Source organism: Hemitrygon akajei, chromosome 6, assembly GCF_048418815.1.
Source record: "Hemitrygon akajei chromosome 6, sHemAka1.3, whole genome shotgun sequence".
NCBI lineage: Eukaryota > Metazoa > Chordata > Chondrichthyes > Myliobatiformes > Dasyatidae > Hemitrygon > Hemitrygon akajei.
The window spans coordinates 42,455,672-42,481,645 of record NC_133129.1 but is presented as its reverse complement, the minus strand read 5'-3'; the positions used below and the strand labels follow the sequence as shown (position 1 = coordinate 42,481,645).

The 25,974-nt window shown below is 39.4% G+C and overlaps 1 protein-coding gene across 1 annotated transcript in view; it reads right to left on the bottom strand.

The window, feature by feature from the left end:
* tbca (tubulin cofactor a) overlaps positions 1 to 25,974 on the bottom strand; it is an 80,415-nt gene that overhangs the window by 16,808 nt on the left and 37,633 nt on the right. The window contains exon 2 of the mRNA XM_073048233.1: positions 17,437 to 17,542. Within this exon, the coding sequence (XP_072904334.1) occupies positions 17,437 to 17,542 (106 nt within the window). The remainder of the gene's footprint in view (positions 1 to 17,436; positions 17,543 to 25,974) is intronic.

Below are 25,974 nucleotides of genomic sequence, written 5' to 3'. Positions count from 1 at the left end.
ATTTAATTTTGATTTTTTGACAACAGAAAAAAAAACAGAAAAAAAACTAAGTGAAAACAAAACAGATCTCTACAAAGTGATCTGAATTAAATACAAATATAAAACACAAAATAATTGATTGCATAAGTATTCACCCCTTTCAAGTCAGTATTTAATAGATGCACCTTTAGCAGCAATTACAGCCTTGCGTCTCGATCAGCTTTGCACATCTGGACACTGGAATTTTTCCCCATTCTTCTTTACAAAACTGCTTAAGCTCTGTCAGATTGCATGGAGATCGTGAGTGAACAGCCCTTTTCAAATCTAGCTACAAATTCTCAATTGAATTAAGGTCTGGACTCTGACTTGGCCACCCCAGGACATTTACTTTGTTGTTTTTAAGCCATTCCTGTGTAGTCTTGACTTTATGCTTGGGGTCATTGTCTTGCTGGAAAACAAATCTTCTCCTAAGTCACAGTTCTCTTGCAGACTGCATCAGGTTTTCCTCCAGGATTTCCCTGTATTTTGCTGCATTCATTTTACCATCTACCTATCTACCGTCACAAACCTTCCAAGGCCTGCTGTAGTGAAGCATCCCCACAGCATGCTGCAGCCACGACCGTGCTTCACAGTAGGGATGGTGAGTTTTTGATGATGTGCTGTGCTTGGCTTACACCAAGCATAGTGTTTAGTGTGATGGCCAAAAAGTTTAGTTTTGGTTTCATCAGACCATAGAACCTTCTTCCAGCTGACTTCAGAGTCTATAAGACCATAAGACATAGGAACAGAATTAAGCCATTTGGCCTATCAAGTCTTCTCCACCATTCAATCATGACTGATCTTTTTTTTTCCCTCCTCCTCAACCCCATTTCCCAGCCTTCATCACATAACCTTTGATGCCGTTTCTAATCAAGAACCTATCAATCTCTGCCTTAAACACACCCGATGACCTGGCATCCACAGCTGCACGTAGCAACAAATTCCACAAATTCACCACCATCTGGTTAAAGAAATTTCTCCGCATCTCTGTTTTGAATGGACACTCCTCTATCTTGAGGCTGTGCCCTCTTGTCCTAGGTTCTCCTCCCATGGGAAACATCCTTTCCACATTTATTGTCTAGGCATCTCAACATTCAAAAGGTTTCAATGAGATCCCCCCTCATCCTTCTAAATTCCAGCAAGTGCAGACCCAGAGCCATCAAATGTCCCTTGTATGATAACCCTTTCTTTCCTGGAATCACCCTTGTGAACCTCCTTTGGACCCGTTCCAATGCCAGCACATCTCTTCTAAGATGAGGAGCCCAAAACTGTACCCAACCCAATACACAAGGTGAGACCTCATCAGTGCCTTATACAGCCTCAGCATCACACCCCTGCTCTTATATTCTAGACCTCTTGAAATGAATGATAATATTGCATTTGCTTTCCTCACCACCGACTCAACCTGCAAGTTAACTCCCAAGTCCCTTTACATCTCAGATTTTTGGATTTTCTCCCCATTTAGAAATTTATTTCTACTACCATAGTGCATGACCATGCAGTTTCCAACATTGTATTTCATTTGCCACTTTGTTGCCCATTCTCCTAATCTGTCTAAGCCCTTCTGCATCCTACCTGTTCCCTCAGCACTACCTGCCCCTCCACCAATCTTCATATCATCTGCAAACCTGGCAACAAAGCCATCTACTTTATCATCTAAATCATTTATGTATAGCATAAAAAGTGGCCCCAAAACTGACCCCTGTGGAACACCACTAGTCAATGACAGCCAACCAGATAAAGATCCTTTTATTCCCACTCGCTGCCTCCAACCAACCAGCCAATGCTCCAACCATCTTAGTAACTTTCCTGTCATACCATGGGCTTTTAACTTGGTAAGCAGCCTCATGTGTGGCACCTTGTCAAAGGCCTTCTGAAAGTCCAAATCTACAACATCCACTACTTCCCCTTTATCTATCCTACTTGTAATCTCCTCAAAGAATTCCAACAGGTTCGTCAGGCAGGATTTTCCCTGAAGGAAACCATGCTAACTTTGCCTTATCTTGTCCTGTGTCACCAAGTACTTCATCACCTTGTCCTTATAGATTGACTCCAACATCTTCCCAACCACTGATGTCAAGCTAACTGGTCTATAATTTCCTTTCTGCTGTCTTTCTCCTTTCTTAAAGAGTGGTGTGACATTTGTAACTTTTCAGTCCTCTGGCACCATGCCAGAGTACAATGATTTTTGAAAGATCATTTCTAATACCACCACAATCTCCAGCACTACCTCTTTCAGAACCCTAGGGTGCAGTTCATCTGGTTCGGGTGACTTATGTACTTCTAGGTCTTTCAGCTTTTTGAGCACCTTCTCCCTTGTAATAGTAACTGCACCTACTTCTCTTCCTTCACACACTACAACATCTGGCACACTGCTAGTGTCTTCCATAGTGAAGACTAATGCAAAGTACTTATTTAGTTCATCTGCAATCTCCTTGTCCCCTGTTATTTGTTCTACCTCATTTTCTAGCGGTCCTATATCCACTCACATCTCTCTTTTATTTTATTTTACATACTTGAAAAACTTTAACTATCCACTTTGATATTATTTGCTAGCTTGTTTTCATATTTCATCTTTTCCCATCTAATGATTCTTTTAGTTGCTCTCTGTAGATTTTTAAAAACTTCCCAATCCTCTATCTTCCCACTAATTTTTGCTTTGTTGTATGCCCTCTCTTTTTTGTTTTTACATTAGCTTTGACTTCCCCTGTCAGCCACAGTTGTACTATTCTGCTATTGGAGTATTTCTTCACTTTTAAAATACACGTCCTGCACCTTCCTCATTTTTCCCAGAAACGCACGCCATTGCTGCTCTGCTGACATCCCTGCACCATCTCCTTCCAATTTACTTTGGCCAACTCCTCTCTCATACCACTGTAATTTCCTTTACTTCACTGAAATACTGCTATATCAGACTTACTTTCTCCCTATCAAATTTCAAGTTGAACTCAATCATATTGTGATCACTGGTTCCAAAGGGTTCTTTTACCTTAAGCTCCCTAATCGCCTCTGGTTCATTACATCACACCCAATCCAGTATAGCTGATCCCCTAGTAGGCTCGACGATTAACTTCTCTAAAGCCATCTCTTAGGCATTCAACAAAATCATTCTCTTGAGATCCATTACCAACCTGAGTCTCCCCATTGACCTGCAGGTTAAAATCTTCCATGGCTATCATAACATTGCCCTTTTGACACAACTTTTCTATTTCCTGTTGTAATCTGTGGTCCACCTCCCAGCCACTGTTGGAAGGCCTGTATACTGCCATCAGGGCCCTTTTACCCTTGAGTCTCCTACATGCCTTCTGGCAAACTCTAGCTGAGATTTCATGCAAGTATTTTCCCCCCACAAAAGTGGCTTTCTCTTTGCCATTCTCCCATAAAGCTGCGATTAGTGAAGCACTCAGGCAACAGTTGTATGCTCAGTCTCTCTCATCTCAGCCACTGATGCTTGTAACTCCTACAGAGTTGTTATTGATCTCTTGGTAGTCTCCCTTACTAGTCCCCTTCTTGTAGTCACTCAATTTTTGAGGATGACCTGCTCTAGGCAGATTTACAGCTGTGCCATATTCTTTCCATTTCTTGATGACTGAGTTAACTGCATTCCAAAAGCTATTCAGTGACTTAGAAATTTTCTTGTATCCATCTCCTGACTTATGCGTTTTAATAAATTTTTCTGCGGAATTACTTAGATTATGCTTTTGTCTTCATGGTGTAGTTTTTGCCAGGACAGTAACTCACCAGCAGTTGCACCGTCCAGATGCAGGTGTATTTTTACTACAATCTATTGAAACACCTTGAATGCACACGGTGATCTCCATTTAACTAATTATGTGACTTCTAAAACCAATTGGCTGCACCAGTGATGATTTGTTGTGTCATATTCGGGGGGGGGGGGGGTGGTGAATACTTACGCAATCAATTATTTTGTGCTTTATATTTGTAATTAATATAGATCACTTTGTAGAGATCTGTTTTCATTTTGAAACAAAAGAATATTTTTCTATTGATCAGTGTCAAAAAAGCCAAATTAGATCCACTGTGATTCAATGTTGTAAAACAATAAAACATGAAAGCTTCCAAGGGCAGTGATTCTTTTTATGGGTACTGTAGGCCTCTCATTACCTTTTAAACCTCTATCAGATTTGCCTGCAGCTCCGCTACTCCAGAGAAAACAACCCATGTTTGTCCAATCTCCCGTTACTGCCCTCTAATCCAGGCAGCATTCTGGTAAATACCTTCTGCATTCTCTTCAAGCATCAACATCCTTCTTGTAATGGGGTGACCAAACTGTATGCAATACTCCAGATGTGACCTAACTAGAGTTTCACAAAACTGCAACAAAACTTAGTGACTTTTAAACTCAATGCCTCTACCTGCAAAGGCAGACATGCCATACGCTTTCTTAGCCTCCTTTAAGGAGCTCTAAACTTGGACCCCAAGATCCCTCTGCTCATCAACACTGTTAAGGATCTTGCTTTTAACAGTATACTGTCTCTTTACATTTAACCTACCAACGTGTCACACTTTACATTTGGACAGGTAAAACTCCACCTGCAATTTCTCCGTCCATATCTGCAACTGACCTATATCCTGCTGAATTCTTTGCCAGTCACCTACGCTATTGGCAACCCTACCAAATTCTCTATCATCTGCAAACAGCAGAGGTCCAAATACAGATCCCTGCAGAACACCACTAACAACAGACTTCCAGTTAGAGCAACTCCCTTCGACCACCACCCCTGGTCTACTATGGGCAAGTAAGTTCTGAATCCAAACAGTCAATTCACCATTAACACCATGCAGCTCAATCTTCTGGATGAACCTCCCATGAGGGAACTTGTCAAACACCTTACTAAAATCCATGTAGACAACATCCACAGCTCTACCTCCATCAACCATCCTCTTCAGCTCATTGAAAAAACTCAATCAAGCTAACAAGACACGACTTAACTCGTACAAAGCCATGCTGGCTCTCCCAATTAGGCTATGGCTTTCTAGATGCTCGTAAATGCTATTTCTAAGAATTCTCTCTAGTGACTTCCCAACAACTGATGTGAGACTCACCAGTCTATAGTTTCCAAGATTATCCCTGGTTCCTTTCTTGAACAATGGAACATTAGCTACTTGCCAATCATCCAGGACCTCGCCTGTGGCTAGAGAGGACAAAAATATTGGTCAAAGTCCCAGCAATCTCTTTACTTGCCTCTCTCAATAACCTAGGTTATATCCCATCAGACTCTGGGGACTTACCCACCTAAATGCTCTTTAAGAGACCCAACACTACCTCCTTTACTTCAAAATGCTTTAGAATATAAATATTCTCAGCAGTGATCTCCCTATCCTCCATGACCTTCTCCATCGTAAATAATGATGTAAAGTACTAATTAAGGATCTCACCCATATCCTCTGCATGCAAGTAAATGTTATCCCCTTTATCCTTGTGTGTCCCACTATCTCCCTAGTTATCCTCTTGCTCCTGATGTGTGTACAGAATGCCATGGGATTCTTTTTAAGCCTACTTGCTAAGAACTTTCATGGCCCCTCCTGGCTTTCCTAATTCCCTTCGAGTTCTTTTCTGGCTTCTTTATAATCCTCCAGGACTCTTTTTGATTCTAGTTTCCTAACCTTTATATACTTCTCCTTTTTCTTCTTCACTAAATTTATCAGTTCCTCTAACATCCAGGGTTCTCTTAGTTTGCTATCCTTGATCTTCCTTCTGACTGGAACATACCCATCCTGTACTCTGTGTGGTTAGTCTTTAAATGCCCTCCACGTGTCACATGTAGACTTGCCCAAAAACAGTGTTCCCAATTAACTCTCTTTAGTTCTCGCCTAATGCTCTCGTGATTTCCCCGCTCCAATTTAATTCTCTCCTGCAAGGTCCATGCTTATTCTATCTATAGCCATTTTAGAAGTGAATTATGGTCACTGTTTCCTAACTGCTCACCCACTCAGGGTTAATCATCTGGCCCTGATTCTATGTTCTTTACGAATGAACATTATAGGGGGAAAGGAGATTTTATAGAGAAGGATGAACAATCATATTGCTAGCTCAATGTTTATCTAAAATGCAAGTTACACAATTGGCTTCACACTGCTATATGGTCAGAGCATTTATTTGTTTAAATTATACATCCAAATGTATTTATTCCATTTATCAAAATCCCAATATCTGTGAATGTTAGACTTTGCTGAAAGTGTATGTTATAAATAACCGTTAGAATAAAGAGATCACAAATAAACAAGTTAAAAAGGGAAATGAATGCAGGCATTCTTAAGAATGCAAGCCTTCATACACGCACAATTTTGATAGGTTTTGATATTTTTACCATTAATGATGCCCTGTCCCCATTCTCTAAAATTGTTATTCAGTATTCAGATTCCTATTGCTTGAAAATTGAAGACAATATGGTGGGATAACTTTCTTCCATTGCTTTTAAAAAATATATTCTTTTTAATTTCTTTGAGCAGGGTACTACTACTCTGTGATCAACCTACCTGTTTTACATTTCAGTGGTAAAGTATTAGTTCAGATATCCAGAGAGGAGAATTACATATGGATAAAGTGTCAAAACTAATAAATATGTAATAACAAAGCAGTGTTTGCATTGTTCCTTTAATTCCATTTTCATCTTTTCTACCCTTCCCTTCAGATCTGCTGGACTATGTATATGTGTATTGTAGTAGCAAAGTGTCATTTGTACAAATATAATGCAATTGACTAATGGACCAGCAGAATTTTACGTTGTTAACTAATAAATTATGCTGCATATGAAACCAAATAAATCTCTTTACAGAGTGTTACACTTGGTCTCACAATTGTATTCTATAAAATTAAAAAAAAGGCATTGTACTTCTAAAAGCCAACCAAAAATATTCTAAGAGTCTAATGACATGATGCAAACAGTGGTAATGAAGACAGATTACAGACATTTAGCTGCCAAGGTCAATAACTGAAGTCTACCTTCACCACTAATCTAGCTCAAACTCATTTGGTAAAAGCAATTTTTCCCTGATTTCAACGGGTATTATATTTTGCTTCTATGATACATCCACAACAAAATATCTTTGTTTTCAGTATCCCTGATGCAGGTATACTATTCAATACTGAAGAACAAAATAGCATAATACTAATATACTTGTACAAATAAAGGGTTTTAATCTGGTACTTAATGGAGATAACATGTAAAAAAGAATCTTAAACTATAACCTTCCTTTAGTTCAGAAAATTATACTTCCAATTAAGCATGCATGTCCATTATATAAATAAAAACACCACTGCAGAAAGAATCTTCTCATAAATACTTCATTAATACAATAAGAAAAAAGACATATAAGCATAATGTTCCAAAACTGAAAAAAATTATAAGTGATTGAACCTAGTTTAAAATAAATTAAAGAAAGTCATAAAAAGCCTGCATAGAATTGAGTCATGAAAACAAATCAGAATTTGGTTGTACAATAATCAACACGCACACAAGAGATACAAAGATACATTGTTTACAAAACTCCATTTTCTTCTCCAAATATTTGTTAACAACAGAAAAGGAATCACTTCTATGAATGTGTAAGCGGAATCCTGAAAAATTCATTCAAGTTTCAGTTCCCCCAAATATAAGCTCTCCACCTGCACAAGTTGGTTACCATTTATTATCAAATATGAGAAATACTAGTTTCCTTTGCCACATCTCATTTCCAGTCAAAAATACCCTGCAACTGGAATCCACTCAATGTATTGTCTACTCAGTATCTTTGAAACTTAATGGAGTGGTAATTATCATCAACTTCAAATTCATATTTTCAGGGAGTCCAGGACCAGAGGGCACCGCTCAGAATACAAAGATGTCCCTTTAAGACAGAGATGGGGAGGAATCTGTGGAATTCATTGCTACAGATGGCTGTGGGGCCAAGTCATTGGGTAAATTTAAAGCAGACACTGATAGGTTCTTGATTAGTAAGGGCGTCCAAAGTTACAGGGAGAAAGCAGGAGAATGGGGTTGAGAGGAATAATAAATCAGCCATGGTGGAATAGTGGAACAGACCTGATGGGCCAAATGACCGAATTCTGCTCCTGTGTCTTATGGTCTTTTCACCATTGACAATATCACTGTCTTTCTCTCCATATGATGCTTGACCTATCATTCTCCATAGTTTATTTTGTCCAAACTTACATGCATACAACACCCACACTTGTTCACTCTCACTTATTTTCGTATACTAGAAGTCCCCAAAAAATTTAAACACTCTTCCTCATATAAACACACATATATATCCCTCCATAGTCTCAACTTCCTCTGTTTTCACACACTTGGTTCTCTTCCAGTCTCCTAACTTTTACCTCTTGCAAATACTGTTCCCTAGTCTTTATTCTCAGTGAAGTTTTCAGTTTTCTCCAAAACCCTCTCTCCATGCTTTGCTATCCTTGAAAGGTACATCTTTGACCAAGCTTTCAGTCATCTCCTAACTCATTTAATCAGAATCTTGGCATCTGTTCCATTTTCTCTCAATGGTATGTTTGTCTATGTTGAAGATCCTATATAAATGCAAATTGTTGTTGATAGATTTAAATTGAGGAGTAAAGTATTGTTTGGCATGAATGAGGAATCTGAATTTCTTTGTGATAGCTTTAGCAGGAGAGGTGCATGAGGTTCCACCAGGTCAGATACAGAGGTTGATGGTATTATCAGGTGAAAGCATAAGGATGGAGCTGGAGGAAGTGGCTATAGCTGCTCATTAAGAACAGCAAGGCATCACAGAATTGAAAGCAGCAGCAAGATTTTCATTGCTCCCACACAAAGGCATCAGGAAGATGATTAATGCAGAACTGAATTATCAAATATGTGTTGGAATGATACTGAGTGCTGAGCATTGATTTAAATGAGAAATAGAATAAGAGGAGGGAAATGCCCAGGAATTCCAAAGTTACTATCTTTCTATAAAAAATGAACCCATCAACTACAACACAAAGCTATTTGCAAGGAGAATATGATGAAAAGGCTTCAAAGTCATTTTTTTAAATCATCTACTATATAGGTGATGACAAAGTGACTCATAGAACATCTACAGAACACAAAACATAGGCATAGGCCCATGACCCACAGGCTCGTAGGCCCTTTGGCACATGACAGCCGTGCTTACCATGATGCCATATTAAACTAATCCCATCTTCTTGTACATGGTCTATATACCAACCATTCCCTGCCTATTCACGTGTCTTGTCTAAATGCCTCTTAAATGTTGCCACTGTATCAGTTTCCGCCCCCCCCCCCCACCCCCACCTCCCTTGGCAAAAGATTTCAAATGTCCACTACTGTGCAAAAGTACTTGCTCATAATTTTCCTTTAAACTTTCCCACTTTCACCTTAAAGCCATAACCCCTAGTATTTGATATTTCCACCCTAGGAAAAAAGACATCTCCCTATCTGCGCTTCTCATAAAAGGTCACCCCCTCAGCCTGAGGGTCAAGAGAAAAACAATCCAAGCCAACCTCTCCTTATAACTACTACGGTACTCTTCAATCCAAGCAACATGCTGGTGAATCTCTTTCACACCCTTTCCAAAGCCTTTATATCCTTCCTTCATGTAGTAACCAAAGCTACATACAAAACTCCATATGTAGCTCAATAAAGTTTTATACAACTATAACATTACTTCCCAACTTTTTCACTCAATGCCCTGACAAATAAAGGCAAGTATGCCCTACACCTTCTTTACTTGCCCATCTACTTGTGTTGCCACTTTCAGGGATCTAAGGATTTGCATCAAGAGATCCCTCTGAATATCAATATTCCCAAGGATCCTGCCATTTACTGTATAACTTCCTCTTATATTTGTCCCAAGTGCAACACATCACATTTGCCTGAATTAAATTCTATCTGGCACTTCTCTACCCAAATTTCCAACTGAGTAATATTTTGCTGTTAACCTTTGACAAGCTTCCTCACTATCCATAATTTGTTCAAAACCGTTTATATATACGTGATAAAGAGCAGAGATCACAGCACCAATCCCCATGGGTCACAGATCTGTAGTCCAGATATCACCCCTCCACCACTACACTCTCTCTTCTATAGGCAAGCCAATTTTAAATCCAGTTTACCAAGCCACTGTAGGTCCCATCTGCCTTGATCTTCTGGATCAGACTATCATGATGGAATTTCGCAAGAACTTTACTGAAGTCCACGTATACAACGTCCACTGTTCTCTGATTCACTTTTAGGGGGAAAATGTAGATTCTGGTTAATTGGACCAATGGTTAAATGGGACAGTCGCTTAGTTGGGATGCCTCTTAAAAGAAACAAAAAACTAATCGAGAAAATAGCCAGGATTCCTTTCATTTATTTAGGACACTATGCTGCTTAACTGGGGCAGGAGACTGGTGCTGAAGAGTTTCTAACTAGCATCAGTTGCATGCATTTGTGTGGCCATAGGCCTGGGTCCCAGCTATGCCTGCCTTTTTGCCAGTTACATGGAACAGACTATGTTCCAAGCCTACACTGGTATCACTCCCTGATTTTTCCTATACTACATTGACAACTGAATTGGTGTTGCATCTGGCACCCCTGAGGAGCTCTTCAACTTCGTCAACTTTGCCTCCAACTTCCACTTTGCCCATAATGTACCTGGCCCATTTCCAACATCTCCCTCCCCTTCTCAATCTCTCTATCTTTAGAGGCAGTTTATCTATGATGTCTATTATAAACCCACTGTCCCTCACAGCTACCCGGACTATACTTCTTCCCACCCTGTTACTTGCAAACAAATGCCATCCCTGCTGCCAATCCCTTCATTTCCGTCACATCTACTCTCAGGAAGGCTTTTCATTCCAGACCCAAGGAGATGGTCTCCTTCTTCAAAGAAAAGGGCTTCCCTTCCTCCATCTTCAACCACATCTCTTCTGTTTTGCACATCTGCCCTCACCCCATCCTCCTGCCACCCCACCAGAGATAAGGTTCCTCTTGTCCTCACCTACCACCGCAACAGCCTCCACATCCAGCACATAATTCTCCGTAACTTCAACCATCTCTAACGGGGTGTATTATGGTCTTATGAGATCCAACCACATCTTTCTCTTCTCCCCACCACCCCTCCCAACTCTCTTACGCAACTCCCTTGCCCATTCTTCCCTCCCCACTGATCTCCCTCCTGGCACATATCCTTTAACACCTCCTCCCTCAATACCACTCAGGGCCCAAAACAGTAATTCCAGGTGAGGCGACACTTCACCTGTGAGTCTGTCGGGGTCATTTTCTGTATCCAGTGCTGTCGGTGTGGCCTCCTGTATATTGGGAGACCACTTTGCTGAACACCTATATCCATCTGCCAGAAAAAGTGGGATCTCCCAGTCGCACACATTTTAGTTCCACTTTCCATTTGATATGCCAGTTCATGGCCTCCTCTACTCTCATGATGAGGCCACACTCAGGTTAGAGGAGCAACACCTTATATTCTGGCTGGGTAGACTCCAACCTGTTGGCATGAACATCGATTTGTCTAACTTCTGGAAATGCCCCCTCCTCCCTTCACTATTTCCCATTCCCATTTCCCTCTCTCATCTTATCTTCTTACCTCCCTCTGGTGCTTCTCCCCCTTTTCTTTCTTCCATGGCTTTCTGTCCTTTCCCATCAGATTCCCCCTTCTCCATTGCTGTATCTCTTTCATCAATCAGCTTCCCAGCTCTTTTCTTCATCCCTCCCTCCCTCCCAATCTTACTTTCACCTATCACCTTGTGTTCCTTCCTCCCCTTTCCCCACCTTTTTACTCTGAAACATTTTTTTTCTCTCTCTAGTCCCGATGAAGAGCCTCAGCTTCAAACATCGATTGCATTCTTTTCCATAGGTAATGCCTGGCCTGCTGAATTTCTCCAGCATTTTGTGCATGTTGCTTGGATTTCCAGCATCTGCAGATTTTTTCTTGTTTTGAATTTTTAAATATTTTGTGAGTTTGAGTTCAAAAATCAGTGATTACTGTCACTGATAGCTGCCAAGAAACAAACAGCAAGACAATTCAGAATTGTTTTGCTGTTGTGGTTTCAAGCATTCAGACTTAGAGATGCCAGAAATGGCCTGGAGTAAAAATGAAATATTTTCACTATTTCAACAAGTTAGAAACTACGAAGAATTTAAAGGTATCGACAATCTTCTTGAATGTTACAGTGAAAATGAAGAATGAAGTAATACAGTTTTATAATACTGTAGTAGCATTGCTAATGTTCTAATTTGTTTTGTATTTCATTGAAATACATAAGTTGTTCCTCGATTAAATGGTAGTTTGTCTTTTTTTAATATACCTTTTTGACTATTTATTGCACCACTGTAGCACAGTGATTAGCACATTGCTATTACAGCTTGGGGCATTCTGGAGTTTGGAGTTCAATTCCAGTGTTGTTCTGTGAGGAGTCTCTGTATGTCCTCCCCATGGAAGGCATGGGTTTCCCTGGGTCCTTGGTTTCCTCCCACAGTCCAAAGCCATACTGGGTAGGTTAAATGGTCATTGTAAATTGTCCAGTGAATAGGCTAGGGTTAATCAGGTTTGTTTGGCGTTGCTGGGGCAGTGTGGCTCAAAGGACCGGAAAGGCTAATTCCACACTGTATCACTAAATAAAAAATAAATATTTCCATGAAACATCACCTAATCGAGGAGGCCACTTAATTGGGCCAAAATGTACTGGTCCCGATGTGTCCCAATTAACCAGAATCCACCATATATCCATATTAGTATCTTTAATATCATAAAATTATCAAGCAATGAGTAAAAGAAAACAGCTGGGGAGGTGGAGGGGTTGAGGGAGAGAATTGCCTTAGGCAGACAGAAGCACATCCAGTAACACAGTAGAGCAAGAGGCCAGATTTTAAAGCAGAGATTTCAGAAACTAAGAGATAAAGGATATTACAGAAGCAGAGGAGGAATGGAGAAAATTGAAAGTATTGGATGAGAAGCTTACTAGATACGTTTTGTAAAAGAGAGCTGACGAACCAGCAGTAAACATAAGGAACTCCAGATAGATAATACGACATCCTTGAAAAGCAGAAACATTCTTTCCTGAAGCAATAGTTATAAAGTGAGTTTGAGGTCTTTAAACCAATGTCCTTTTTCCCCCTAGAGAAGGAGTTTATGTTAAAGGTATCCTCATCAAAACTGTAACAAGGACAGGAAGTAATGTTATGGTCCATTGTTTGATCCAGGTGACAGCGAGGAAGATTTGATTTGCCACTTACACATTAAGTTGGCACATTGCTCATGTCCTATCTGCATTCTGTTTTAAGCTGCCCATGTCCTTCGAGGCTGGCGAAACCTAGGGAGCCTTGTTACTGGGCCTTGAATGAGCTCCTTAGGGAAAAAAAATAATGTACCTAATACAACCTTCTATCAGTATATTCCAGGGTCAGACTTAACTTCACAGTTTCAGAAAAAAAATGCATATATCTATACTCAATGAAAGAAACATGACTCAAAACATGATGCACCATTTTAAATTATGCCTAAAATAGGATAATACAACTCTGGATTTTAAACATCTTTATACTTAGGTGACCATGATATTTTAAGAACGAATCAAAGGCAGATTGGTTTAGACAAAGTATTTTAGATTAGTAACCAACAAATAAAAGTTTAAAGTTAATATGAATCCAGACAACAAAATAAGTTAATTTTCAGCTGGTGATGCGAATACCACAAACAAAAGTCAAATCTAACATATAGCTTCTGCTGTTAAGGCAATGAAAGAAACATTTGCATATTCAGGACAAGACAGAACTAAATATGTGTGTGGTATTTTAGAAAAATTACTGATATGCAGAAAAAGGATCTGGAAGGAGCGGTGATAGCATACAACACAATGGTAGTTACAAAAAAGGATCATTGAGTAGACAGGATCACTTTGCATCAAAAGAACTCACAGTGACACAGTATCTTAGTGTGATAATATATCTTCAGGTGTAAGTGCACCATTCACCATATCAAACAAAACTTGACAGCAGGCCACATAAGAGAGATATTAATGTGGATGACAGGCAGGTACTGAGAAGCAACTTAATGGAGAAAAGGGACACCAAGAGGTTTAGGTAGGGAACTACAGAGCTAAAGTTCTGGTCAGTTATGGTGCAGCAATTAAAATTTAAGACATGCAAGATAAAATGGAGAGATAAGAATATTTAGGAAAAACAAATTGCCCAATAAAAGGCAGTAAAAGCAAAATATGAATCATTTAAAAATAGTTATTTGTAGTTAGCACAACTATTGGCCATTTCTAGTTACATGGCATTTCTTTTTACTGTACAAAATGCTTCACTCTTGGGGCAGACAGCATTTTGGACATCATCTTGACCTCCTGCATCATTTAAGATGTGATTTGGCAAAAACAAGAAAAAGATTTGAATTTCTCCTTCCTACTGAGTTCACTTTGCCAGCTCAACAGTCTGAAATAAACTATGTATGTAACTGAAGTCATGTGTAGACCTATCTTGCCAGACATGGTCATTTTCTTTACTCAAAATATATTATTAATAAGCCAGTTAGAAATTTAATGATAATTTATTGTTTTTTTTTCCTCTGCTGGGAGACTGAAATGATCAAAGAGAATGCAAGTACACAATAGAATCTGTTCTACCTTTTGGCTTACAGATCCAGTACTCTAACCACTATACAAATACTTTATTGTCACCAAACAATTGATACTAGAGCATACAATCATCACAGTGATATTTGTTTCTGCGCTTCTTCCCTTCTATACCAGGTTGTGATGCACCCTAGAAGAATGCTTTCTACAGTGCACCTATAAAAATTAGTGAGGGTTTTAGGGGACAGGCCAAATTTCTTCAGCTTTCTCAGGAAGTAAAGGCGCTAGTGGGCCTTCTTGGCAGTGGACTCTGCTTGGTTAGACCAAGTCAGGTCATTTGTGATATTCACCCTGAGGAACTTAAACCTTTTTAACTGTTCCACCTGCGCACCACCAATGTAGATGGGGTCATGCGGTCTGCTACTCCTTCTGAAGTCAACAACCAATTCTTTCGTCTTGCTGACGTTGAGGGATAGGTTATTGTCTTCGCACCATGCCACCAGGTTCTTAATTTCCTCTCTGTACTCAGACTCATCATTACCCAAGATACGGCCTACAATTGTGGTGTCATCAGCAAACTTATATACTGAGTTCGATGAAAACTTGGCTACAAAATCATGGGTATACAGTGAGTACAGCAGGGGGCTGAGTACACAGCCTTGTGGGGCACCGGTGCTCAGAATGATTGTAGAGGAGAGCTTGTCCCCTATCTTTACAGCTTGGGTCCTGTCTGTGAGGAAGTTGAAGATCCAGCTGCAGATCTGAGTGCTAAGATCCAGGTTCCGGAGCTTAGGAATCAGTTTATTTGGAATGATGGTTTTAAAGGCAGAGCTGTAGTCGATGAAAATATACTACCACATTCAAGTTTGAAGAAGTCTACCTTTGTGTGGGAAGGTGTCACTGGTAATGAAGATGGAGAGGAAGAAGAAAGCAACAAAACAAATATCTTACTTGAATTTGCATCTTATGACATTGGTCTATATAATATTTGTCCCATTTACCATTGTTGCACGGCTTTCACAAGGTATAAGTAACACTTCCCCTACAGAATGTTTTCAGAAGTGTTAATCTTTGAGAAGACACTGTATATGTAATATACCGAAAGCAGTAATGTGCCTAAGGATTTTTTACATTTACTTTTTCTTATTGTCTTTGCTGGTCAGCTGCACCACATATTTTAAAGATGGATCATTAAAACAAGAAGCTGTATGTTACAAAATAAATCCCCTAAAAGCCTAGATACATGGCTAGTATTAGTAATCTTTCTCAACAAAATTAAGGTTGAAAAAGGCATGATATCTGCCCACATACTCATCACTTGATTACAGATCATTCTACAGTGTTATGGCTGTCAGGTGTCTTTCAGGGTGGGGAGGGTATCACTACGTGGCATGATATGAAAAAGAATGTTCCTTTCTGTGAAGTCAAATATACTTCTAAAACGAAAATAGAAGAAAACATGCAGATACTGGAAATCCAAAATAAAATGGGAACATGATGGAAGCAGTTGGCAGGTTAGGCAGTATCTGTGGGGAAAGAGTTAATGTTTCAGGTCAAAGACTCTTCATCGGAACTGGAAAAATCTGAACTTCTCCATTTCTAACAAAGAGCCTTTCAACTGAAATATTAACTTAATTTCTCTTCCTACAGATGCTGCCTGACTTGCTGTTTCTATTATTTTCTTCTTTGATTTCAAACTCATAACTGAACTGAGGGGGACAAGAATTGATTTGGCTTGGCACTTGAACTGTTACTACGTAACTCTTGGTTTTAAATTCTACTCTGCAGAGAACAGTAACTATTAAATTGCCCTAACCAACAGTGAAACCTTGGGAGAAAATCCATTTTTATCTTTATCTGGTAGGTATTTATTTATAAAACATTCCACTCAAATAGTAAAAAAACATTTAGGGTGCAATTCCTTTCCTATTACCCCAAACCATCAACCAAACATACTACATCCCACACGACTTCTTACATGCACACCATTTAAAATACAGTTTGTTCCACTATCAAGTTTTAGAAATATTTACCAATGAGAATTCTTTTAGCATCTTCTCTGCAATAGTTGTACTTTACTAGACTAAACTACCTTTGTCAAAGCAGCATCAAAGTGGGTCAGAAATCCTGAACACACAGAAATTTCACAATGCTGAAATTAATGTACATACAGCTATTTCACTCAGGAATACCAACATGGAAAAGAACAAAACCTTATATTGTAGGCACCTATCAGCAACACACAATCACTATGGTGAACTGTAAGATGGGAAATTATATAAATTGATCTACTTGAAGCAGCCTGAAAATGTTTTAGAATTGTTTTAACATTTCACAGATGTTAATGAGCAACAGGAATCTCCACTAAAAATGGAGAGAGCTAGAATCAATGCCAATGTTCCTGCACAATTTAGAATCAATCTTAGGGGGGGGGGGGGGGGGGGGGGGAGTTCTTCCTGTAAAAAAGGTTCAAACCAACAAAAAAAAAACTGTAACGTGAATAGATGCTTTTCACTGAGTATTTAATTACCACTTCCAACACCTTGAAAACAGTATATTAAAATACCTTTTTTGATTTATAAGCTTTATCTTTAAACAGCAGAGAGAAGAATTTGATTGATTTGACAGTAAATTAGTCTACCAAACCTGATATCTGTAATTTCAATATTTCGATATTATTTCCTTAGTGTATTTGAAGGTGTCAGGGGTTCAATAACTGACCAACTTTAAAACTCTTATTTGTCTGTGCACCTGATCATTTGTCTGATTTATTAGTATTTGCATACTTTATATTTCTTACAAATACAAAGCAGTTTTCAAATACAACATAAAATCAAGAAGCAAACTCAGAAACTCACCTGCTTTTTAACCAGATATTGATCATTTCCCTCAACTTTCATCCTCTCAACTTTTTCTTCCTGTTCCTTGGCTTCCATTTCATACATTCGTTTTTCCTTTGCCAGCCTGTGTGAAACAATTATGAGCATCTTCAGATACACAAAATTAAAACCTGCTCATTTCCAAGTATGTAAACTCAAACTTCAGCTTATTCAGTATTTTAAAATACTGGGGTATTATTCATGTCATGACATCACACAGATACTTGAATTTTTTTTTCTCCTGTAGAATATCACATTGCAAAGACAAACCTATTTATTGGTGCTAACACCATTTGTCAATGCACATAAATTTGTTTGACTGACGTGAAAAAAATAGTCCATCTTTTCCTAAGGTTGTCGTTTTTACACAGACTCCATAAATCCAGCTATTTGTAATCCAGCTGCATGCTCATTAGCTGCGATCCGTGGCGCATTCAGCTCCTTTCTGCTCATTCCACTAATCTCCTGTCTTTACTCCATTTATTTGCCACTTTTGCTGCTGCTGCTCTACAAAATACAACGCTGCCCCTTCTAAGATTAATTGATCATCAATTTAGTCCTAATTTGGATCAAGTCAGGTGGTAAATGGACCACTTTTGCTTGATTGTTAGTGAAATGTGTGCAAGTACATTGATAAATTTTGATTATTTGTCAATTACCACCAAATGAACTAAATCTATTGAATAAATTCCTGCCTGATTGCCATAATAGAGTTTGAAAATATTGCTATTGATAATGATTCCCATTAATAGTTTCTTCCGGCTGCTGTTGCCTGGTTGTCGGCAAGACAACAAAGAATTCATTTTTCATAACATCAACTGCATGTGCCTGAGCAATTCTTCATTAATCAGTTACATTATGGGGCCGCTCCTCTGTAATGTGTGTTGCTTTGCTCAGAAAGCTTAAAACACTTTGTCATATTTTATGTCAATTACTAGTAATTTTAATATCCTTCCATCAAAGCATCTTGTAATAGTTAGCATATGCTGCAGCAAGAATTTTAAGCTTCTTTGAGATCACTTGACTTACAGTTATGCTTATGTATGGTCATGCTATGTTGGGAGCACAGAAATATAAATCAACAACCAGCTAATGAAAAGCCCATGGCCTTAATTTGTATCCAGTAGGCTAAGTCACTTATAGGAAGGGTGGAGCTGAACTTATTTCCAATGAATCTGCTCGTGCATTTTCCCTAAAGTTAATGGAAATGCAGCTCTCTGGAAAATGGGAAAAAGAATTAGACTCGACACACACTCAACTGCTTTAATACTGTATTTTTGAGCCATGTAGCTAGTGCCAATTCAAATGACAAAGCTAAATTACTGTTGTCATTTTATTAAGAGCATTCACTGCATCTGGCACTGATTCAAATGTGCAAAATTGCAGGAAAACCATGCGCAGTATTTCCAATGGCCAAAAACAGCAGGAAGCAAGAGCAGTGCTCAATTGTATTTTGTACTATGACTGCAGGTCTTGCACAAGACCACACATGTATTGGAGTTCTGCACTTTGCATGGTGCTCAAACTGTACTTTCAAAGTGAACTGCTGCACTAATGTTGTCTTCAATGCACACCAAATCTTCTATTGTTGGGTGTAACTTCTGAGAGTGAACGGTCAGATAACAAATCACACAATATACTCTGTGTAGTATCTCTGAGAAAGAAGTGCGAGAGAGAGAGAGAGAGAGAGAGAGAGAGGGGAAATAAATACTTTAATATGCCAAAAGAAATGGAAAGCTGGATTGGAGGCCCATCTACATGTGTGAGTGGGTGGGTGGCTAGGAGGATGGTGTTGTGACTGTGATCAAAGTCCCTAAAGGGACACTGAAGCTGGTGATATGGTCTTTATTCATCACAACAAGCAGGCTTTCTTATGGAGGCACTCTTGTGGAGGCTCACAAACCAAAAGTATATCACATTTTTAAACCCTTAAGATCAAAGGTAACAGTAGATAATTCAATACAATTTCAGGAGTTCCCAATAGCATTGTTTACTTAAATATTCTGGGTTGAAAAATGGTTCCTTTGAGGTACATAGTAACAGTAGAAGTACATTGTAATCAATAAGACACCTCTGAAGGTTCAGATGCCTTTGCTGATAGAAATATAATTAACACAAATATTCTAAAAACTTCTGATGACAGAGAGTCAAATGAAACCCATAGTTGCTTGGATCCATGCAGGCCAACACAACCCTATCGTCTTAATGTTTGGCTGTTGCATAGGCAAATGTCCAAAGTCACCATTTTGCAAACCATATCTTACAGACAGTCACGAGGAAATCTGCAGATGCTGGAAATTCAAACAACACACATAAAATGCTGGTGGAACACAGCAGGCCAGGCAGCATCTATAGGGAGAAGCGCTGTTGATGTTTTGGGCCGAGACCCTTCGTCAGGACTAACTGAAAGGAAAGATACTAAGAGATTTGAAAGTAGGGGGAGGGGGAAATGCGAAATGATAGAAGACCGGATGGGGTGGGATGAAGCTAAGAGCTGGAAAGGTGATTGGCAAAAATGATACAGAGCTAGAGAAGGGAAAGGATCATGGGACAGGAGGCCTAGGGAGAAAGGGGGAGGGGAACACCAGAAGGAGATAGAGAACAGGCAGAGTGATGGGCAGAGAGAGAGAAAAACACAAACAACTAAATATGTCAGGGATGGGGTAAGAAGGGGAGGAGGGGCATTAACGGAAGTTAGAGAAGTCAATGTTCATGCCATCAGGTTGGAGGCTACCCAGCCGGTATACAAGGTGTTGTTCCTCCAACCTGAGTGTGGCTTCATCTTGACAGTAGAGGAGGCCATGGATAGACATATCAGAAGGGGAATGGGACGTGGAATTAAAATGTGTGGCCAATGGGAGATCCTGCTTTCTCTGGCGGGCAGAGCGTAGGTGTTCAGCGAAACGGTCTCCCAGTCTGCGTCGATTGATGATTTTTATATTTTCTTTTAAATATCATCCTTCTCAATTTCAGAGCATCAAGAAGCATCATAAAACCATGGAAAATGCCTTTAAAGTGTAATTATTATAGTTTGTAAGAAAAATTAATAGCTAATCTTGGCAGAGTAATTTCCCACAAATGGAAAATTAATAATGACTAGGTAAATAGTTCATATATAAATAACTTGCCCAACACCAAATATAAATCCTGTGTTGGTTGAAAGATAAATCCTGTTTGCTTTGGTACCTTGGGATCATTGACATTTTCCCCTGAGGGAGCAGATGTGATCATAACCCAAAAAAGCAATATTCTCTTAGTCATCCCTGATGTGTCAGAAAAAAATTGTGCATTTGTATTCCTGGTTAGGAGCATGAATCTACAACCTCAAGTCTCAGATAAGAGTGCTACCAACTGAGCTGTGACACAAAAATGAGCAACGTAAAATTATTTATTTTTATGGGTCAAAATATAACACATCTTAAATTTTGTAATGTTTAGCTTTATTTAATGAAATGATGTTGAAAAGCAAAAATATTAGTAATTTAAAAATTAGAATAGGTTTGGAGCTCCAAATACTCTGCCATAGAAACTGGGAAGCTAGTGCACATTAAATTGAAAGACTACAGTACTCTGACATGAAGATGAATTTATAGCATAAATTTTCCCAACCAGCTTACATTATGAATGTGACTGTAAATCATAATTATAAATTATTTCATTACAATTATGAATGTTTAATGATAAAACGTGACAAAATTGTGTAACTGTACTGGACTTTTAATATACTAAAGAACAGTTAAAACAAGTTAACTGTTAAACTAAAAGTCAATTGTGTACATCATGAACAGGGATCATCCCAATCCAACACTTCTGTCTTGCCTATAACAGCATTAAGGAGAGATACATCATAGAAACAAGCCCTTTATCCCACTGAGTCTACACCAACCATCAATGTCAATCCTACATTGATTTTTTTTATTCTCCCCCACTTTCTCGTCAACTACCCCCAGATTCTATTACTCACACTTATACAATTTTCAGTGGCAAGTTAAAGGATTAATAGGACTAAATGTTGCACAGGAAGAACTTTCATTTCTACGTATTGATTATAAATAAACTACCAAACTGAAGCACGTTAAATGGCAGTTTAGAGCAGTTCTTTAATCCTATGAAGTAACTGCTATTAAGTGGAGCAATTTTTTTTAGTTATGATATTTTTATAACTCATGAACAACAACTATGAATCCAGACAAAGCAAACAACCACTAATTATATTTACGGTCTATTAAGCAGATAGAACAAAGTTAGCTTAGAAGTGTATTGTGTAACTCTCTAATTTGCAAAAAGTCCTGTTAAACCAGACTAATGGCATATTTTAATAGCATGTAACCACTACTAGCAAACCTAGTATTCATGGCTAAATTACCCCAATAACATGGTGGAGAACCAGGTTATTAAGTTGTTGCAGTCTATGTAGAGAATGAATTCCTTTGGACCTAGTAGTGGGCAGTGCACGATTTTCTTTCCGTAAACTCAGTGTTTATATTTTCCACGACAGTGCTTGACTTGTGGAGGAACTTGGGAGTATTCTTATTCCCTTGTACCTGTTGTTTTTGACTTTCTGGACATATAGAGGACTCAAGACTGAGAAGTAGTGTTGAAGCCATTACAAGTTGCTACATAGCACCTTACAAACTACATACAGTATATCCACAACATGAGATCAGTGGTGGCAGTGAATTATAAACAACAAGAGAACAGGATGCCAATAATTAGGCTACCAAACAATCTCTATCGTGGCATGGTGCTGAGCTCTTAGAAATTGTTGGCTCTTCTTCTATAAAAAACAAGCTATTGCTTCTGGTGAGCGAATATGAATTTTTTTAAAAAGCAGTGAGCAAGTGGGGCCAGTCAGTATTTTAGATAGGCTTGAAATTGTCTGGTCCATCAGGCAATTGGCAAGGCCCAATAAAAGTAAACCTAGTTTTAAGTGAAGAAGCTATTGTTAGATTGGGACAGGGTTAGAACTTGAGGCTTTGACAAGAAGAGGCAGAGGGAGGCTAAGGTAACCTTCCAGTAAGTTTCTTTCTTATTTCTTTCTTAATGCACAGTGGGAACAAAAAAGGCAGAGAAATGCTTCTCTTTCAGGATGTGGAAAGACAGGAACACCTCCCGTGCCCCTGACAATTTCATCTGCAAGAAGTGCATCCAACTGCAGCTTCTTACAAACCGTGTTAGGGTACTGGAGCTGGATAAACTCCAGATCATTCAGGAGACTGAGGGATTGATTGACATGTAATATAGGGAGGTAGTTATACTTATGCTGAAGAACACATGTAACTGGGTGACTGCCAGGAGAGCGAAAGGAGTTAGGCAGCCAGGGTACTCCCGTGGCTTTTCCCCTCAATAAGAATATTCTTTAGATACAGTTTGGGGGTGGGAGGGGTAATGATCTAGGAAAGCCACAGCAGTCAGATCTCTGGCACTGAATCTGGCTCCATGACTTAGAAGAGAAGGGGTTAGAAGAGGCAAGCAGTAGTGAGAGGTGATTCAGTGATTAGGGAACAGGCAGGAGGTTCTGTGGATGAGAATGAAGTTCCCAGATGTATGTTGTCTCCCAGATACCAGTGTCAGGGTTGGACAGTCCATAACATTTGTAAGGGAGAGGGAGATGTCATGGTCCACATTGGTACCCATGACATATGCAGGAAGAGTCATGAGGTCCTACAGACTAAATTCAGGGAGTTAGGTAATAATGTAAAGGACAGGACCTCCAGGGTGGTGATCTCAGGGTTGCTAACCCTGCCACATGCTAGTGAGGCTAGAAATAGGAAGATAGTACAGTTTAATACATGGTCGAGGGGATTATACAAGAGGGAGGGCTTCAGATTTTTGGATCATGGGGCTCTCTTTAAGGGAGAGTGGGACCTATACAAACAGGGCACCAATCTCCTCATGGGAAGGATTGCCAGTGCTCCAAGTGCCTGAGCACCAGCACAGCTAGTGGAGTCATTGTGGGAATAGGGCAAAGAGTCTGATGACCCTGATGAAGGGTCTTGGCCCAAAACGTCAATACTTCACTCTTTTCCATGGATGCAGCCTGGTCTGCTGAGTTCCTCCAGCATTTTGTGTGCTTTGCTTGGACTTCCAGCATCTGCATGTTATGCCCTGGTTCACATTTTTACTGTTATGCTACAACCATATAACCATATAACAATTACAGCACGGAAACAGGCCATCTCGGCCCTTCTAGTCCGTGCCGAACACTTACTCTCACCTAGTCCCACTGGCCCGCACTCAGCCCATGACCCTCCATTCCTTTCCTGTCCATATACCTATCCAATTTTGCTTTAAGTGACAATACCAAACCTGCCTCTACCACTTCTACTGGAAACTCATTCCACATAGCTACCACTCTCTGAGTAAAGAAATTCCCCCTTAAACTTTTGCCCCCTAACTCTCAACTCATGTCCTCGTTTGAATCTCCCCTACTCTCAATGGAAAAAGCCTATCCACGTCAACTCTATCTATCCCCCTCATAATTTTAAATACCTCTATCAAGTCCCTCCCTCCTCAACCTTCTAGGCTCCAAAGAATAAAGACCTAACTTGTTCAACCTTTCCCTGTAACTTAGGTAACTTATGCTGTAGGTATTTCATTTAGGAGTTCTGTAAGAGCAGCCTGTTCTGCTTTCAGCCTGTTTGGTTATTGTTGAAGATAAGGTAGAATGAGGAATGTGTGCCATCTAATTAGAATGGTGGAACTGGGGGGAGGTTTTCTGGTAAGGGACACCAAGGTTGGTCTCAGGGTTTTTGTTTGGCAGGAGAAGAAGAGAGAAGACACTGGAAAGAACAGGTCCTAGGGCTCGACCCGGAACGGGACTGTGATTCAAGGAAACCAGTGGCCAAGATTGAATGAGGATCAGTGAATATGGTGAAACATTGAGCTCCAACTTGTGCATATTTCACTGTTTAATTAAAATGGGCCTTTTTCTTTACTAACCTTTTAGTTAAGATTCACAAATATAATTCCTTTAATAATACACAGTGTACTGTCATTTTGTGGCACTAATTTGTAACAGAGTAGCAAATTACACAACACCCACATAAACATGGGGTTTGGGGGGTGGGAGAGCCATCTCAAACTCATGAGTATGGCGGAACCAGAGTGTCTTTCCTAGACTCACGTAGCCAACGAAACCGGGTTTCATGCAAACTTTATGTTTGTAAGATAAGATGTTAAGCCTATATACAAAGACAGGAACCAAAAGATTGAGCATGGTGGGAATAATGTTCTGACTGCTGTCCATTTCAATACAAGCAGCATTGTTGTCCAGATAGATAAGTTTAGAGCATGGATCTTCACAAGAAATTATGATATTGTAGCCATTAGTGAGACTTGGCAGGACTAGCAGATCAATGTTCCAGGGTTCCATTTTTTTTTAGACATGGCAGAGAAGGTATTAAAAGGGTATTGCTAGACAGGGAAAACGTCACAATAGTGCTCAGACAGGCCAAACTGAAGTGCTCACCTAATGAAGCCATATGAGTAGAACTGATGAAAAAGAAAAGGATGACCATGTTAATGGCATTATAATAAAGACCACCCAAAAATCATCAGATTTAGAAGGCAGATTTGTAGAGTGATAGCAGACAGTTGCAAGAAAAATGAAGTTGTGATAGCATGTGATGTTTACTTTCCACATGTTGGATGGGATTCCATACTGTAAAATGACTGGATGGCATAAAGTTTGTCAAATTGTTTAGGAAAGTTTCTTTAATCAATATCTAGAGGTCACAACTAGAGAAAGTGTGATAGTGGATCTCCTTTTTAGAGAACAAAATAGGACAGGTGACAGAAATGTGTGTAGAGGAACACTTTGGATCTAGTGATCACAATTCCATTAGTCTCAGGAGAATTATGGAGAAGAATAGGATTGATCTTTGGGTTGGATTTTAAATTAGATAAAGGTCAATTTTGATTGCATCAGAAAGGATCTGGCAGATGTTGATTATGTTCAGTTGTTTTCTGAATGCTTGGTAAGTGAGGGGCCTTCAAAAGTGAAATATTGAGAGGACAGAGTTGGAATAATCATGATAGAAGGCAAGGCAAACAGGTATAAGGAACCTTGGTTAAGGAGGAGGAAGAGGTACATAGCAAGTATAGGTAGCAAGAAACAAACGAGGTGCTTAAGGGGTACAAGAAATAAAAGAGAAATACCAAAGAGCCATAGGTGAGGTACCAGAGGATATGAGGATGGCTAATGTTGTTCCTTTGTTCAAGAAAGTCTCTAAGAATAAGCCAGGAAATTACAGGCCAGTGAGCCTGATGCCAGTAATAGGTAAATTATTGGAAGACATTCTAAGGGACAGTATACATTGTATTTGGATGGGCAGGGCCTGATTGGGCATAGTCAATGTGGCTTCATGTGTGGTAGATTGTATAGAATTTTAAGGAGATTACCAGGAAAGCTAATGAAGGAAAGACAGTGGAAATTGTCAAGTTCCTGCTAAAATCCATGCAGCCAAAGTCTTGTATGGGAGGTTGGTCAAGTAGGGTTAGTCATTTGGAATTCAG